The 14,464-nt window shown below is 51.3% G+C and overlaps 1 protein-coding gene across 1 annotated transcript; it reads left to right on the top strand.

Annotated features, from left to right (window-relative positions):
* Positions 1 to 577: 577 nt before the first annotated feature.
* Positions 578 to 13,045, top strand: LRRN4 (leucine rich repeat neuronal 4). The gene is made up of 5 exons (XM_058684925.1): positions 578 to 811; positions 2,059 to 2,701; positions 3,965 to 4,169; positions 8,158 to 8,295; positions 9,869 to 13,045. The coding sequence occupies exons 2-5, from the start codon at positions 2,068 to 2,070 to the stop codon at positions 11,115 to 11,117; spliced, it is 2,226 nt and encodes a 741-aa protein (XP_058540908.1). The 5' UTR covers positions 578 to 811; positions 2,059 to 2,067; the 3' UTR covers positions 11,118 to 13,045.
* Positions 13,046 to 14,464: the final 1,419 nt, after the last annotated feature.

The following is a 14,464-nucleotide window of genomic DNA, read 5'->3' on the forward strand; positions in this document are numbered from 1 at the left end:
TAGCATCGTCACAGGTTCAGCATCAACCACTTCAGTCCTAAGGCAGAAATGTTCTTTCTGCATTTCTGCCCTCTTTATTTATCTTCACAAGATGGAGAGACAAACATCCATGATGTCACCAAACTGGGTCCTAGAGAAACCAACCCCAGCATTCTTGGGGACTCCTGGATCTGGCTCGAGCCTGCCCCTGCTCCCCAGGCTCCTCTGAGGACCTCTTCTCCTGCCACTTTGTCCTCTGAAGCTCTGCAAGCTTTCCTACGGACCGGGGTGCCTTCCTCCTTGGGAAGAGGGCTTCCTCCTCATTCCAGCTGATCATTCAGCCTCCAACCATCCCAGGAGTGGGAACTACCTGGCAGGAGGATCAGATTCCTGGGAGGTGACTGTGCTGCCTCTGCATCACTGCACCCTTGAGCCCTCAGCACTCCCTTCAGCCAAGGAGAGCTGACTCCCTCCCTTTGTCAGGCCCCCAAAAGGCAGTGTCAGGAGAGGTGAAGATGGGGGAGGGCAGTGAGGAGGTGCCAGGCCTAAAAAAGAGCAGGTTCAGGCCCAGTGGGGGAGGAGGGAGACAGGCAGTGAAAGCATGGGCTAAGGACCATAATGTCTTGGTGGGGAGGGAGGGGCTGCAGGGACTGGAGTATCTCAGGCCCTTGTAGTGGGTGGGGCCAGGAGCAGGGGCACCTGGGAAACAGGCCTCCCTCTGGAATTCACAGTTTAGCGGCTGTCTAAGTCACTGACCCCTGGAATCTGCAAGACAAGATAGAGGACTGCAAAGGGGCATCGGGGGTGCTACACTCCTAAGGGACAGCTTAGGGTGAGTATGACGCACTGCTGGATGGGTGGACTCCTGGCCTCAGTTTTCAGGATCCTTCTCATTGCCTTGACCCCCAACTAGCAGGAGGGAAGCCCTTCCCCTGTAGCCTGGCTGCTCTGAAACCTGGTGGCCAGCAGAGACAGCAGGGTAGAGGAAGTGAGGCTATATGAAGCAGTGACCTCAAGGCCAAGCCTGGTTAGAAGTAACTTTGCCGCCGCTCCCAAACCAGCCCACGGCCACATGATCTACCCCTACCTGATCTCCCAGCTGCTCTGAGAAATTCTGGGTACTCTAGAAACTCCACACCTAGGAGCCTTCAGCCATCCCTCCAGAGCAAGGCTGACCTCAGGGGCCCTAGCTTTCTCTGGGACCAGCATGAGACCGGGAAATGTTGACTCCATGTTCTTAACCCTCACAGCTTTCTGGGGGCTCTTTTTTTTCCCAAAGTCAACCTCTCAGGAAAGAGCCCTCTCAAGAGAAAGTTCTGCCTTCAGAACTTATTTTAAAATAAGGGGTGCCTGCGTGGCTCAGTCGGTTAGGCATCCAACTTCGGCACAGGTCATGATCTTGTGGCCTGTGAGTCTGAGCCCCGAGTTGGTCTCTGTGCTGACAGCTCGGAGCCCAGAGCCTGCTTTGGATTCTGTCTCCCTGTCTCTCTGCTCCTCCCCTGTTCATGCTCTGTCTCTCCCTCTCTCTCAAAAATAAATAAACATTAAAAAATTTACAATAAAACATGACCTGCAAACCAGATCACAGGCAAAACAGACTCACCTGTGGCTGGGCAGTTCTCAGGGGGAAAATTGAGGCAACTGAGTTTCCCTGGAATTGATAAAATCTTCCAGAAGTTCCATGTTTCTATTCCAATAGGGCTTCTCTTGACGGGGAAGGCTCATTATTAATAGATGTTTCTGGAGCAGCATCTGTGGACCTGGGGAAAGTTTACAGCAATAAAGAGCACAGTCTCTTCCCTCCAGAAGCTCATGCAATGGGGACAAGGAAGGAGGTTACTTGAAAGTTCAAGGCCAGAGGGGACAGATGAAGGAGGCCTTCTGCAAGCGGTCACCTGTGGATGCTGAGCCACACGGGAATTAGGGGGAAAGGCATCGCTGGGAGCAGGAAGGTCAGCTGTCACAGGAGCGTCCCCTGCCCTTCAGGGTACATCCAGGGCCTGTGCTTCTCCTCAGAGCCCGAGCGTAGCGGGGGACATTTGCTGGCTTTAAGGGGCTGTCCCGCTCTTCTCTCCCCAGCCACGCACCATGTGGTGGTTCCTGCTGCCGCTGCTGCTGCGCCCCAGCTGGGCAGGGCCTCCCCAGGAGAGGGCCCCTCTTTTCCGGCTGACTCAGCAGGGTCCCTGGGAGAACGGGGCCAGCAACGCCACGGTCTCCCCCTGCGAGGGGCTGCCTGTCGCGGGAGCCACGACCTTGACCCTCGCCAACAGCAGCCTGGAGCGCCTGCCCGACTGTCTACCGCCCACGCTGCGCAGCCTCGACGGCAGCCACAACCTGCTGCGCTCCCTGAGCGCGGCAGAGCTCGGCCACCTGCCGCAGCTGCAGGTGCTGACGCTGCGCCACAACCGCATGGCGGCGCTGCGCTGGGGCCCCGGGGGGCCGGCGGGGCTGCACACGCTGGACCTCAGCTACAACCGGCTGGCCGCGCTGCCGCCCTGCGCGGGGCCCGCGCTGCCCGGCCTCCGCTCGCTGGCGCTCGCCGGGAACCCGCTGCGGGAGCTGCAGCCCGGGGCCTTCGCCTGCCTCCCCGCGCTGCGCCTCCTCAACCTCTCCTGCACCGAGCTCGGCCGCGACCCCGGGGCTGGCATCGCCGACGCGGCCTTCGCGGGGGCGGGCGGCGCGCTCGAGGTCCTGGACCTCAGCGGCACGTCCCTGGAGCAGGGTGAGTCCGGGCCGGGGCCGGGAGTTGGGAGCCGGGCTGGGCATGCGCTCCGGGGCAAGGCCGTGAACTTCCTCTAGGGGTGGCTACCGGGCGCCTTGTGCCGGGGTGGGCCAGGGCGGCTGGAAACTAACCCCACCTCGACTTCCAGAGCCCAGCGGGCCCTGTTCGAAGGGCCACAGTGGGGTCAACTTCCGGAGGCCCAGGAGGTGGGAATTATTATTATCTAACATAGGGAGTTAACTCCTGGAAGCCCAAGAGGTGGGGACTGTTATTGTCTATCTGCTTCACAAAGGAGGGAAGGGCATGGACGGGAAGGCGACAACTGGCCTGTGGTCTCACAGTTCGTTGAGTGGCACGTCCAAATCTGAACCCAGGCATTCTCGATGCAGGGCCCAATCTTAGCCACTCTGTTCTGCTACCCAGCAGAGCTGAAAAATGCTTGTAGAATGGGGAAGTTGGAGGCATCTTGGGGCTGATTAATGAACGTACTTAACACCAAACATGCTAACCAGAAGCAACAGATGTCCTGAGGATGAATTCATTGATCTTTCTACTTGGTTGGCTCGAATTGTTTCTGTGAACGTTGGGTCTTTCAAACAAGACACAGGAGGGAGGTGAGAATACCAGCTCCCCTGTACTTGGCCGTGTTCTGACTCTAATTCACAAGGTTGGTTTTATTTAAAAAAAAAAAAAACAGAACAAAACACTTCATGTGTCTGTAATCACCTGTTCCACCACAGACAGAAAAAAGAGCGAGAATGGGAAACAGGGGAAGTGGTATGGTCTCCATTTGTTAAGAGAGCCATGAAGCTAGGTTCTGGGCCCTCATCCAGCCTTGCTCCTCCTCTCCTACTTCCTCACCTCTCTCAAAAATGTCTCCAGTCCTTGTAGCCATCAGAGTGAAGTCTGGGGTATTTCTGTCTGGAGTTTAACAAGAGGGTGGGGCAGCAGAGGCCTTGGAGACAGTGTCCTGGGTTCAAGTCCTGGTTCTGCTCCCACCCAGCTGTGTGGCCCTGGGCCTGTCATTCTCCTCTCTGACCTTGGCTGCCCCAGGGCAGGCAGGCAGGCAGGAAGGATGGACTGGCGGTCTCTGAGGGCTCTTCCAGCTGAAATGGCTATGCTTCTAGATTCCCAAAGCTGCTAACTGTGCCCATGCTCAGCAATGACCTTCATGACTCACTTTGTCCCTCTTTGTTTCCTTAATGCTGGGCTAGCCTCTTGATGTCTTCCTGGGTAGTGGGCAGTGCCCCCTCTGTGTTTCAGTTCAGTCCGGGTGGATCAGAGACCTGAGAAAGCTCAGGTCTCTCCACCTGAGGAAGATGCCCAGGCTGAGAACCCTGGAGGGGGACATTTTCAAGATGACCCCTGACTTGCAGCAGCTGGATTGTCAAGACTCTTCAGCACTTACCTTTGTCCACACACACATCTTCGAAGACACTCCTCGCCTACAGGTCCTTCTATTCCAGAAGTAAGTGTTTCTTTCTTTCTTTTTTTTAATGTTTATTTTTGAGAGAGAGAGACAGACAGAGAGCAAGCAAGGGAGGGCGGGGGGGACAGAAGATCCAAAGCAGGCTCTGTGCTGACGGCAGAGGGCCTTATGCGGGACTTGAACTTGCAAACCATGAGATCATGCCTGGAGCCGAAGTCGGACGCTTAATGAACTGAGCCACCACCCAGGCGCCCCCGAAGTAAGTGTTCCTAAGACCCATCTGAATCACATAACTGATTTCTGCCACTGCACTAAGTTGAACACGTGTAACCATTTTATAGAACTAACCAGACCTTGATTCTTCTCCCTCTGCTCCTTCCCATCCTCTCAGGGCTTCTGTTCTTTCTCATCCTTTGGGTGATATCGTGGTCAGGTACCAGATAGTGCATCGGCCTAATAACCATGGAACTCAGTCTTCTCCAGAGTAACATTAAAACTCCAAAGTCTCATGTATGTAAACTTCCCTTTAAGCCCAGGCTGAGAAACTTGCAGCGGAAACAGGGGATGAGGCATCAGGTTCTTCTCTATCTCTGGATCCACCTGCTTCCCCAGGTGTTTATGCAATTCAGCCTTCCACGGTTTGAACGGGCCAAGGAGGAAAGGTGAAAGGCTAGAAGGGTCCTTCTTGCAGTTGGGACCCCAGGTCAGTGCTTTCAGGCCTACTTATCTGAAGTATCACTACATTCACCCTCCTTCTCAACAGGAAGGTGACTTCAACAGGAAGGGCAGTGTCACTTTGAAGATGACCCCAGGCTGCCTGCTTTCCTGAGGGCCCACATCTGGGCCCTGGGAAGCTGGCACCTTTGCCCTATCATCACTTTCAATGTAGCCACATCTCTCCTTTTTCTGCTAGCCCCAGCCACAGCTGGACTATTCACTCTGGGGCTTGTCATGACAGCAAAACAAATAGAACAGGCACACAGAGCTCTTAGCTCAGCGCCTGGCACATGGCCCATGCTGTAACATTCGTGAAGATGATGGTGGCTGTGAAGAAGGTGATGGGAAGGATGGCAGTAACAGTGATGGTGGTGATGGTGATGATGTGGGTAATGATCGTGGATCGGTGATAGTGGATGGTAATCGTGATGATGATGGTGGTGGTGATGGTGGTGAGTATAATGTCCTCTCTGGCTCAGACTCCTCTTCTGAGCTTCAGACTTGTGTCTAAGGTATCAGATATGGAGCCAAACTGCCCCGGCTCAAATCCTGACTCCATCCACTTTCACATACCCTGTCTCTTCCTACCCCCAGTTAAGAACACTGGCAGTTCAGCCAAGAGATTCTTCTTGGCTGAAGAAGCCAAGAGATCTAAATCATAATCTGATGGAGTCTCCTACCAAATGAAAACACTGCAGTGCTTTATGAAGGACAGGATTTAATTCCGTCTGGCTCATCCTAGGCCCCCCACTGCACCACCTGTGCTCCAACTGGGGGTGGGGAGGAGCCACTTGCTTTCTGGGTGCTCTCAAGCTTCAGAAGCTCATTAAATGCTATCTGACCTACTGGACCCTCTCTCCCCCTTTTCAGCCTGGCCTGCTCTTGGCTCTCCTTAGCTCACCCACAACCTCCCCCAGGAGGCTGTGATAAATCCTGAGTGATGTTTGGCTGCCCTGACATAGGGAGCACCCACTAGAGAGGGGATGGGCACCTTCCTGGCTGCTCTGCCAACCCAGCATGCCCAAAGCCCTCCACAGTCCCCTCTGACATGCAGGAGGGAGGGGTGGTATTTCAGCAAAGAAGTGAAAAGAGAGAGCAAATGGAAACTTCTTTCACACTAGGGCTCTGTCAGTTCAGATGCAGAGACATACAGGCATGCACCAGGATATGAGCCATCCCTCAGCATGTGGGTGGTAATTCAACTTGATTTTATCAAGTGCAAGTCGCATTGGTGGCAGATATGACCACCAGAGAAGGAAAGGACACATTTTCCTTATCTGTAAAATGAGCAAAATATTATTACCTCGCTGAACTGTCCTAATGATGTCAACATGAGATAATGGATGTAAAGCACTGGGCAATGTTACCTGCTCAAAAATACAATAATCCTTTCCTCTCTCCCTTCAGGCAAAAAGAGCAATATTTCTTTCGTGTGCTGAAGTGCTAAGTAAACTCTCGTTCTAAGATTTCTACTCTAGCTCTGTGAGATCTCCTAAAACAAGCACATATATGTATATGCTCACATGTGTGCATATATATGTATATACCCATATGTGTGCATTGAATTTCAATATAAACAGCACACACATATGTCTGGTGTCCCACAGGAACAGCTGCCAGGTCCCCACCACCCCGGAGTGTTAGAGCAGACCTGGGGAGTGGGTCCTTCCTCCTCTAGTACATGAGTAGTCCCCTCAGAGCAGTTGGGGAAGGCACATGGTTCCCAGGCAGATGGAGGAAAGCCAGCCTTTGGTCAGAAGAAACCTGAAGGGAAAGTGCAGCTCCTGATGCTCTAGATAAATTGTGACTGAGTATATGTAAAGGAGGCTAGGGGGCTTGGGGAGTTGAAAACGTTGAGGCCAAATGCTCTGTAAGACCCTAGGGAAGAAAGAACTGAGTGTTGGGAGGGGCCCTGCCATTGCTGGGTGTTCTAAACCCTTTGCAAAAGGGCCCCAATAAGTCCTCCCATCCTTGTAGACACACCCCTTCTCAATGTGACTGTGCAGCTCCCCCTGTCAAGAAGTGGAGTCTATTTGGGGCGCCTGGGTGGCTCAGTCGGTTAAGTGTCCGACTTCGGCTCAGGTCATGATCTCGCACTCCGTGAGTTCGAGCCCCGCGTCGGGCTCTGTGCTGACAGCTCAGAGCCTGGAGCCTGCTTCACATTCTGTGTCTCCCTCTCTCTCTGCCCCTTCCCTGCTCATGCTGTGTCTCTCTCTGTCTCAAAAATAAATAAACATTAAAAAAAAAAATTAAAAGAAAAAAAAAAAAAAAAGAAGTGAAGTCTATTCTCCACCTCTAGAAGCTTGGCTTAGCCATGTGACCAGCTTAGGCAAGTGTGGCATTAGCAAAAGTGATGTGAGGTGAGACTTAAAAGCAGTTGAGGAGGATTGGAGCTCTCCCCTCTTCGATGGTGGGGACCCCTCCACCACCATATGCACTAGCCTGGGGCTAGCCTCCTGAATGATGAAGGGCTCATGGAGAGGGGCCCCAGCCTAGTGGAGGCTCCATGTATGTGAGGCCATCTTAGATCTTCCAGCCCTAGCTGAACTTGCCCAGACCACAAGAACCACAGAAGCATAAGAATAAATATTTGTTGTTTTAAGCTACTAAGTTTTGGGGAAATTCTCTACTCACAAGAGCTTCACTGATACACTTCAGTGAGGCGTGTTCCAAAGGACTGGTGTTGAGTGTCATCAGCTACAGTTCAACTGCAAGAGTATATATTCAAGAGTGTTCTCATTAATAAACAGTTTCTGTCACTTCTTGTGACTGGGTCTGGAATAACAATACCTTACTTTTGTGTGGAGATTTACACTTACAAACGTTTTCGTTATCCCAGACTCTTTTGATACAACAGTGGGCAAGAGAGTATTGTCTTCATTTGATATGAGGGGTGACAGTGACTGAATTGGGTTGGTATCTCCACTTTACAGATGACAAAAAATGAAGTCTAAGGTCATTAAGAGTTTTATCCAAAGTAGTATCACCTAAGCCCTAACAGGATGGTTTTGTCATGACACCACCATGGCTCTCTGGGGATAGTCTTGACTTGATTTTTAAAGCCTGACTTGGGGTGCCTCTTTAGGTTGAGCATCCGACTCTTGGCTTCGGCTCAGATCATGATCTCACGGTTCATGAGTTTGAGCCCCACGTTAGGGGGGCTGTGCTGATAACGTGGAATTTTCTGTCTCCCAATCTCTCTCTCTGCCCCTCACCTACTTGCGCTTTCTCTCTCTCTCTCTCTCAAAAATAAATAAATAAATTTAAAATAAAATAAAGCCTGACTTAATGGATTTTTTGTGTATTTCAGCTGCAACTTGAGTTCCTTCCCTCCTTGGAGTTTGCATTCCTCCCAGGTCCTAACCATTAACCTCTTCGGCAACCCCCTCATTTGCAGCTGTGAATTGTCCTGGCTCCTGAAGGATGCAAAGAGGACTGTCCTAAGCAGGTAATACATTTACAAAGCAGATGACTGAGGGGTGAGCTGAAGTTCTCACAGCATTTGCCTTGCTCACGTTGGGCAGTATAGCAGTGTTGGGCAGGGTGGCCACCCCCAGAGAGTCACACGCAGGGCCCCCAAGGAGAACGGCCTTTTATTGCAGCCAGCCAGAGTAGCAGAGAGCATGGAGGAACAGACATGGTGGTTTTAATGGGCCAAGCCAGGAGGAGGGGGGCACTCATCACTTCCACTCACATCTCAGTGGCCAGATGTCAGTCAGAGGCCACACCTGTCACAAGGGAGGCTAGGAAATGTAGTCTAGTTGTATGCCCAGTAGGGGAAAAAGAAAAAAAAAAAAAAAGAATGGGCTAAGTGAACAGCTAGCTTGTCTCTGCCAAGGCAGTCTTATCATTGCCCCATTTTACAGATGAGTGGGTTGGGGCCCAAAGAGAGGAAGTGTTCACTTAGGTTCATGCAGCTTCTGGGCAGAGGAGGCAGGATCTGTCTTCCTTGAAAACTGTGCTCTTAACCACCGGGCCCCTCTACTGAGTCCCCAAGATGTAGCCTGGTCTCCTGCATCGTTCAGTCCAAGACCAATGGGCTCTTATGGGACAGGGGAAAAAAAGAAGTCCTTCAGACTTCCCATTGGCTGTTGGCTACAAGAGCTGTTTTTACAGTGGGGAGCCATGCCCAGGCTGGCCACCTGGAGAGAACGGGGTGGGGGGGGGGTGGGCAGGGCTGGCAGGGGACACTTCTGATCCTGAATACTCTCAAACCAGCTCCACTAGCTAAACTCTCCTCCTTGCAGCTCACTTTAGGAGACACCGCCCCCCCCCCATCCTGTGTGTGTTTTTTCTCACGTCCCACCCAAACCCAGCCGTGAAACAGGGCTCAGTCTACCCGCATCCCCTTCGTGTTACCTCCAAAGATAAGTAGCTAGGCCCTTTGCAGTGAAGGGTCTCACTACAGTATTAATAAGGAGGTTGAAAAAAATGAAGACTGAGAAAGAAAGAAAGAAGAAAAAAAAAAGAGGTTGAGAGTGCAGCCTCTTCACAGCAGTTACTACTATTGATTTTGGCTGCATGGCTTTAACCTCTCTGTGCCTCTATTTCTTCATCTGTAAAATGGGGATAATAACCTACCTCCTAAGGTTATACAGCTTAAATTAGTTGATACAGTTAAGTGCTGACAGTAGTCACTAGCACATGGCAAGCACTCAGAAAACGTTGGCCAGTGTGAGTATTGTTACTGGTACTCAGCCAGGAAGCAGATAGGTGGGAACAAGATGGCAGACCACACTGGGAGAATCTGGACCACCACTCACAGTGCTGGCCCTGGGTTTTGGTTCTGCCACTTGCTGTCTTGGGCAGTTAGTTCCTCTTGCTGAGCTTGGGTTTCTTTCTCTGCCCAATGGGAGTGTCTCCTCCACAGGTGGCCCTGAGGGTCAGTGAGTGAAGCCGGTAGAGTGTGTAGCATGTTGAGACAGTTTGAGGGGAGCAACTGTCTGCACCGAGGACTCAAAGCCCAGCACACAAGCGGCCCTGATGCCGAATACCCTCTAACTGGTTGGCCTCCCCTCTAGGGCAGCAGACACTGTGTGCACACCAGCTGCAGGATCCCAAGACACCTTCTCAGCCCCTCTTTCACTGTCCTATCTGCCCAGTATGTGCCATTTGGACCAAAGCACTACCCTCCTGGATTCCAACTCGACCTACTCTGTTCCCGTCACCCACGCACTATCTACACAGAGTCCTGCCACCCCACAGAGCACAGCCCCCTTTACTCCACCTTTGGAAGTCAGACAGAGTGTCACCAAGACCCCCTCCCTCCCTGCGGATTCCTCCACAAGGACTGCATGGTCGCGCAGTGGCATCAGGACGGGGACCACCCCCTCCACTGCCATCTCCCCAGCAGATGCCAGCAACTCTAGCGCTCTGCGCAGGGCTGCAAGCACAGCCGAGACAGAGCACCAAGAGCACGCCGCCAGGCTTGCCCATGAGTCTGGCATCCCAGCTGCCGCCACCCCATCCACCAGCAAACACCTTGGGCACTTCCCCACCTCCTGGAACCCGGTGAGGATGCCCCAGCCCGACCACAGGCCACAGGCCACCCCGCAGGTGCCCCACCCGAGTCCTTCCGAGGACACGATTCCAATCTTGCTGTTGGACGACTCCAGTGAGGAGGAGGAGGAGGAAGGGGCGGGAAAGAAGGAGGAGGTGGGAGCGCCTCCCCAGGACGTCCCCTGTGATTACCAGCCCTGCAAGCACCTCCAGACCCCGTGCGCCGAGCTGCAGAGGCTCTCGCGGTGCCGGTGCCCCGGGCTCAGCGGGGAAGACACCGTCCCGGACCCCCCCACGCTGCAGGCGGTGACCGAGACCACGGACACGTCGGCGCTCGTGCGCTGGTGCGCCCCCAACTCGGTAGTGCGCGGCTACCAGATCCGCTACTCTCCCGAGGGCCGGCCGGGCAACCAGTCGGCGTCGGTGGTGGCGGACATCTATGCCACCGCCCGGCAGCACCCCCTGTACGGACTCTCGCCGGGCACCACGTACCGCGTGTGTGTCCTGGCGGCCAACCGGGCGGGCCTGAGTCGGGCGCGGGTCTCGGGCTGGACGCGGGCGTGCGCCGCCTTCACCACCAAGCCCAGCTTCGTGCTCATCTTCGCGGGGCTGTGCGCCGCCTGCGCCCTGCTGCTCGTTGCCACCCTGCTGCTCTCCGCCTGTCTGTGCCGGCGGGCCCGGACGCCACACCCGCGGCGCTACGACACGCACCTGGTGGCCTACAAAAACCCAGCCTTTGAGCACAGGCTGAAGCTCCAGACCGTCAGTTAGCCCAGCGCCCCCTCTTCCAGTGGAACTCAGGCCACCTGGGTGCAGAAGATACAGAGGGTCAAAGATGGCACCCCGTCAGCTCCGAAAGCCGCTCCTTCCTGGGAAGCCAGCGCTCCTCGGGCACACAGGGAGCTTGCCCCGCTGTTTCTCAGTCCAAGGAACCACCGCCTTCCTTCCTCCTCCTCCCCTCTGTGCCCAGAAACGTGCACACCAGTCCACTCCCAATGCCCGTTGCCACCGGGCATCCTTGTGCGTTACTTGGGTCTTTCAGCAGTTGCCGCTTGTGTCCAGTCGAATAGATTGCGTATGGAAGTAGATGGAGATAAAAACTAGTTCACACGATTCAGGCTCTTTTGCCATATTGGAAGTGACATCCTCAAGTCCTTTCAGGAAAGGAAGTTCCCTTCATGGTCAAGCTCTGGCTAAGGCAGGTGTCATTCAAGGAATCAACTCCAGTGGAGTCTTCATCTGAGAACTGGGGATAAGGGAGAACTACTGGTTATGTTTCCCCGAGGCCTCCTGGGTTTATTAGTTGTGTCTCAGGATATGGCACAAAATGTGCTTTGGCTTTGTCATTAGAACTGCAGTCTGCTGGGAACACTTGTGAGACACGAGGAGAATCTGTGCTTTTTACTCATTGTTTACTGCATTTCACCTGAGACTAAGTAGTCAGAGGAACTATGGACTCCTTAAGAAAGCATAATAAGGTCACTTTCAGGATTTTGTTTTTTAAGAGAGAAGAAATGAGCTTAGGAGAGAAACCTCTGGAGGCCTAGGTGGTTCAGTGGGTTAAAGGTCCGACTCTTGATCTCAGCTCAGGTCATGATCTCCCAAGTGGTGAGTTCTAGTTGGGGGGAGGGGGGGGGGGGCTCTGTGCTGACAGAGCCTGCTTGGAATTCTCTCTCCCTCTCCCTCTGCCCCTACCTGACTCATGCTCTCTCAAAATAAATAAATGAAAAAGAGAGAGAAACCTCAAGGCTCCAACTGGAAGCTAAAGCATTTTGCTCTCAGTTGCATCAAACATTGCCTTTATGATTTGTATCTGAGTGTGCATGCAGTATCTCACTATACCCCTTTTCACTGGTATACAAACTTGGTAAAAAGTGATTTTACAAAATTATAGTGTGGGTCATATTTCTAGATATTAATTTTCTGCATTAGAATTTATTTTTACTTTTCTGTGATGACTGCAACAATTACCACAAACTGGATGGCTTTAAAACAACAGAAATCTATTCTTAACAGTTCAGGCCAGAAAACCATAACCAAGCTGTCAGCAGGATTGGTTTCTTCTGGAGGCTCTGAGAATTACTCCATGCCCCTCCTGGTTACTGGCAATCCTTGGTGATCCTTGGCTTGCAGATAAATCCAGTCTGCGCCTCCATTGTCTCATGGCATTCTCTGTGTCCAAATTTCCCACCTTAAATAAAAATTTCTCCCATCTTTATGGGGATATAATTGACATATAACTGTGTGTAAGTTTACAGTGTACAAGGTGAAATGATATACATATATATTGGGAAATGACTACAAAAAGGTTAGTGAACACATCCTTTACCTCACACGGTTACCTCTGTGTGTGGTAAGACCTCCTTTCTAAGCAATTTCAAGTATACATTATTAACTATAATCATCATGCTGCCTTCTGGGGATCATTAGATCTCCAGAATTTCCTCATCTTACAACTGGAAGTGTGTACCCTTTGACCACATTCACCCATTGTCCCCCACCCCTATGAAGCACCAGTATACTGCTGTTTCTAGGAGTTGTTTTTTTGTGGTTTTTTTTTTTAGATTTTCATTTAAGTGAAATCATACAGAATTTGTCCTTCTCTGCCTTATTTCACTTGGTATAATGCCTTCAAGTTCCATCCGTGTTGGTGCAAATGGCGGATTTCCATGTTTATGGTTGAATAATTTTCCTGTGTCTGTGTGTTTGTATATATATACATATATACACATGCATTTTATCCACTCATCCATTGACACTTGAATATAGTTTGAGAGAGACTGAGCAGGGGGTAATAGGCAAAGGAGGGTAGGGAAGAGGGGGAGAGAGAGACAGAGACGGAGAGTCCCAAGAAGGCCCCATGCTGTCAGCCCAGAGCCCAACGCAGGGCTCAATCCCACAACCCTGGGATCATGACCTGAGCCAAAATCAAGAGTTGGATGCTCAACTGACTGAGGCACCCAGGCACCCCCATGTCCTATGTCCTGACTATGGTAAATAATGCTGCAGTGAACACAGGGGTGCAGAGCTCTTCAAGAGGATATCATTTCCTTTGGATATATACCCAGAAGTCAAATTTCCTTCTTCTTACAAGGACACTAGGCATTGGATTAAGGCCCACCCAAATCCAGTATGACTTTACCCTAACACGATTACAGCTACAAAGACCTCATTTCTAAATTAAGATCATACACACAGATACCAGGGGTTAGAACTTGAACATATCTTTAGAGGAGACACAATTCAACCCAAAACAGCATTTATTTCTACTACTAAAAAAAAAAAAAAAAAAGTTTGATTTCCATGTGTCTTGTTTCCAAAATGTGCTGCAGCACAAAAACCATGCTGCTGCAACTCCATGTATCCAAGTTCAAGTTCGACCTGAATAGGTGTTTGAAGTTTTGAAAAGGCTTCCCAAAATTCTAAGGTGGAGCCTGAGTTTCATCACATATGTAACCAACAGAATTGGACGAAGCAATCTTTTAAGGTAGCTACCAGCTCGATTGAAAAATTGGAAAGCAAAAGCCAAAAATGTGACTAGCATAGTCTTCAGACATGTAATAATCTCAATGCCTTTTTTAGTTCCTATCAGGATTGAATCCATTATGTGGAGGCACCAAAATGAGTATCATGACTAACTCTGTACGCATGAGTATACACTCTAACACGTCTGATACAATTCCAGTGTTTTGTCAACTAGCAGAATTTACATTTTGTTACAGCTCAATATCCAAAACCCTGAAGAAACATGTACCATGTTTCTAACGGTTGAGGTGTACTAACCAGAGCCAGATTAAGACCTTCATACAAAAGGGACTATGGGCCCAACCCGTAAGTAGCTCCAAATAGCATCAACACTAAACCATAAAATAAACACAATGAAGTACAAAATTGTAATTTTTCCCACAATTACTTTATCTCAAGTTATCCCATTTTAAAACGTTTGTGTGCTTGCACTTTGCTAGTGCCACGGCGTGTTCAACGTGCTCCTGGGTATGGATTCCACCTCCAGCTTCACCACCTCCCAAGCTATGAGACTATACACAGGAGGTTCCAGAAGGAGAAAATGGCCAGCCACAGGCCATCCTTCTCTTCCTCACACCACCGTCCATCTGATT

Source organism: Neofelis nebulosa, chromosome 9 (assembly GCF_028018385.1).
Source record: "Neofelis nebulosa isolate mNeoNeb1 chromosome 9, mNeoNeb1.pri, whole genome shotgun sequence".
NCBI classification, from domain to species: domain Eukaryota; kingdom Metazoa; phylum Chordata; class Mammalia; order Carnivora; family Felidae; genus Neofelis; species Neofelis nebulosa.

What these genes read in the sequence shown, in the direction of transcription:
- LRRN4 (XM_058684925.1), top strand. Translation starts at nt 2,068, where the DNA reads ATGTGGTGGTTCCTGCTGCCGCTGCTGCTGCGCCCCAGCTGGGCAGGG. An exon ending in CGGCACGTCCCTGGAGCAGG is followed by an intron (nt 2,702 to 3,964) that starts GTGAGTCCGGGC and finishes TCTGTGTTTCAG; the next exon opens with TTCAGTCCGGGTGGATCAGA. An exon ending in CAGGTCCTTCTATTCCAGAA is followed by an intron (nt 4,170 to 8,157) that starts GTAAGTGTTTCT and finishes TGTGTATTTCAG; the next exon opens with CTGCAACTTGAGTTCCTTCC.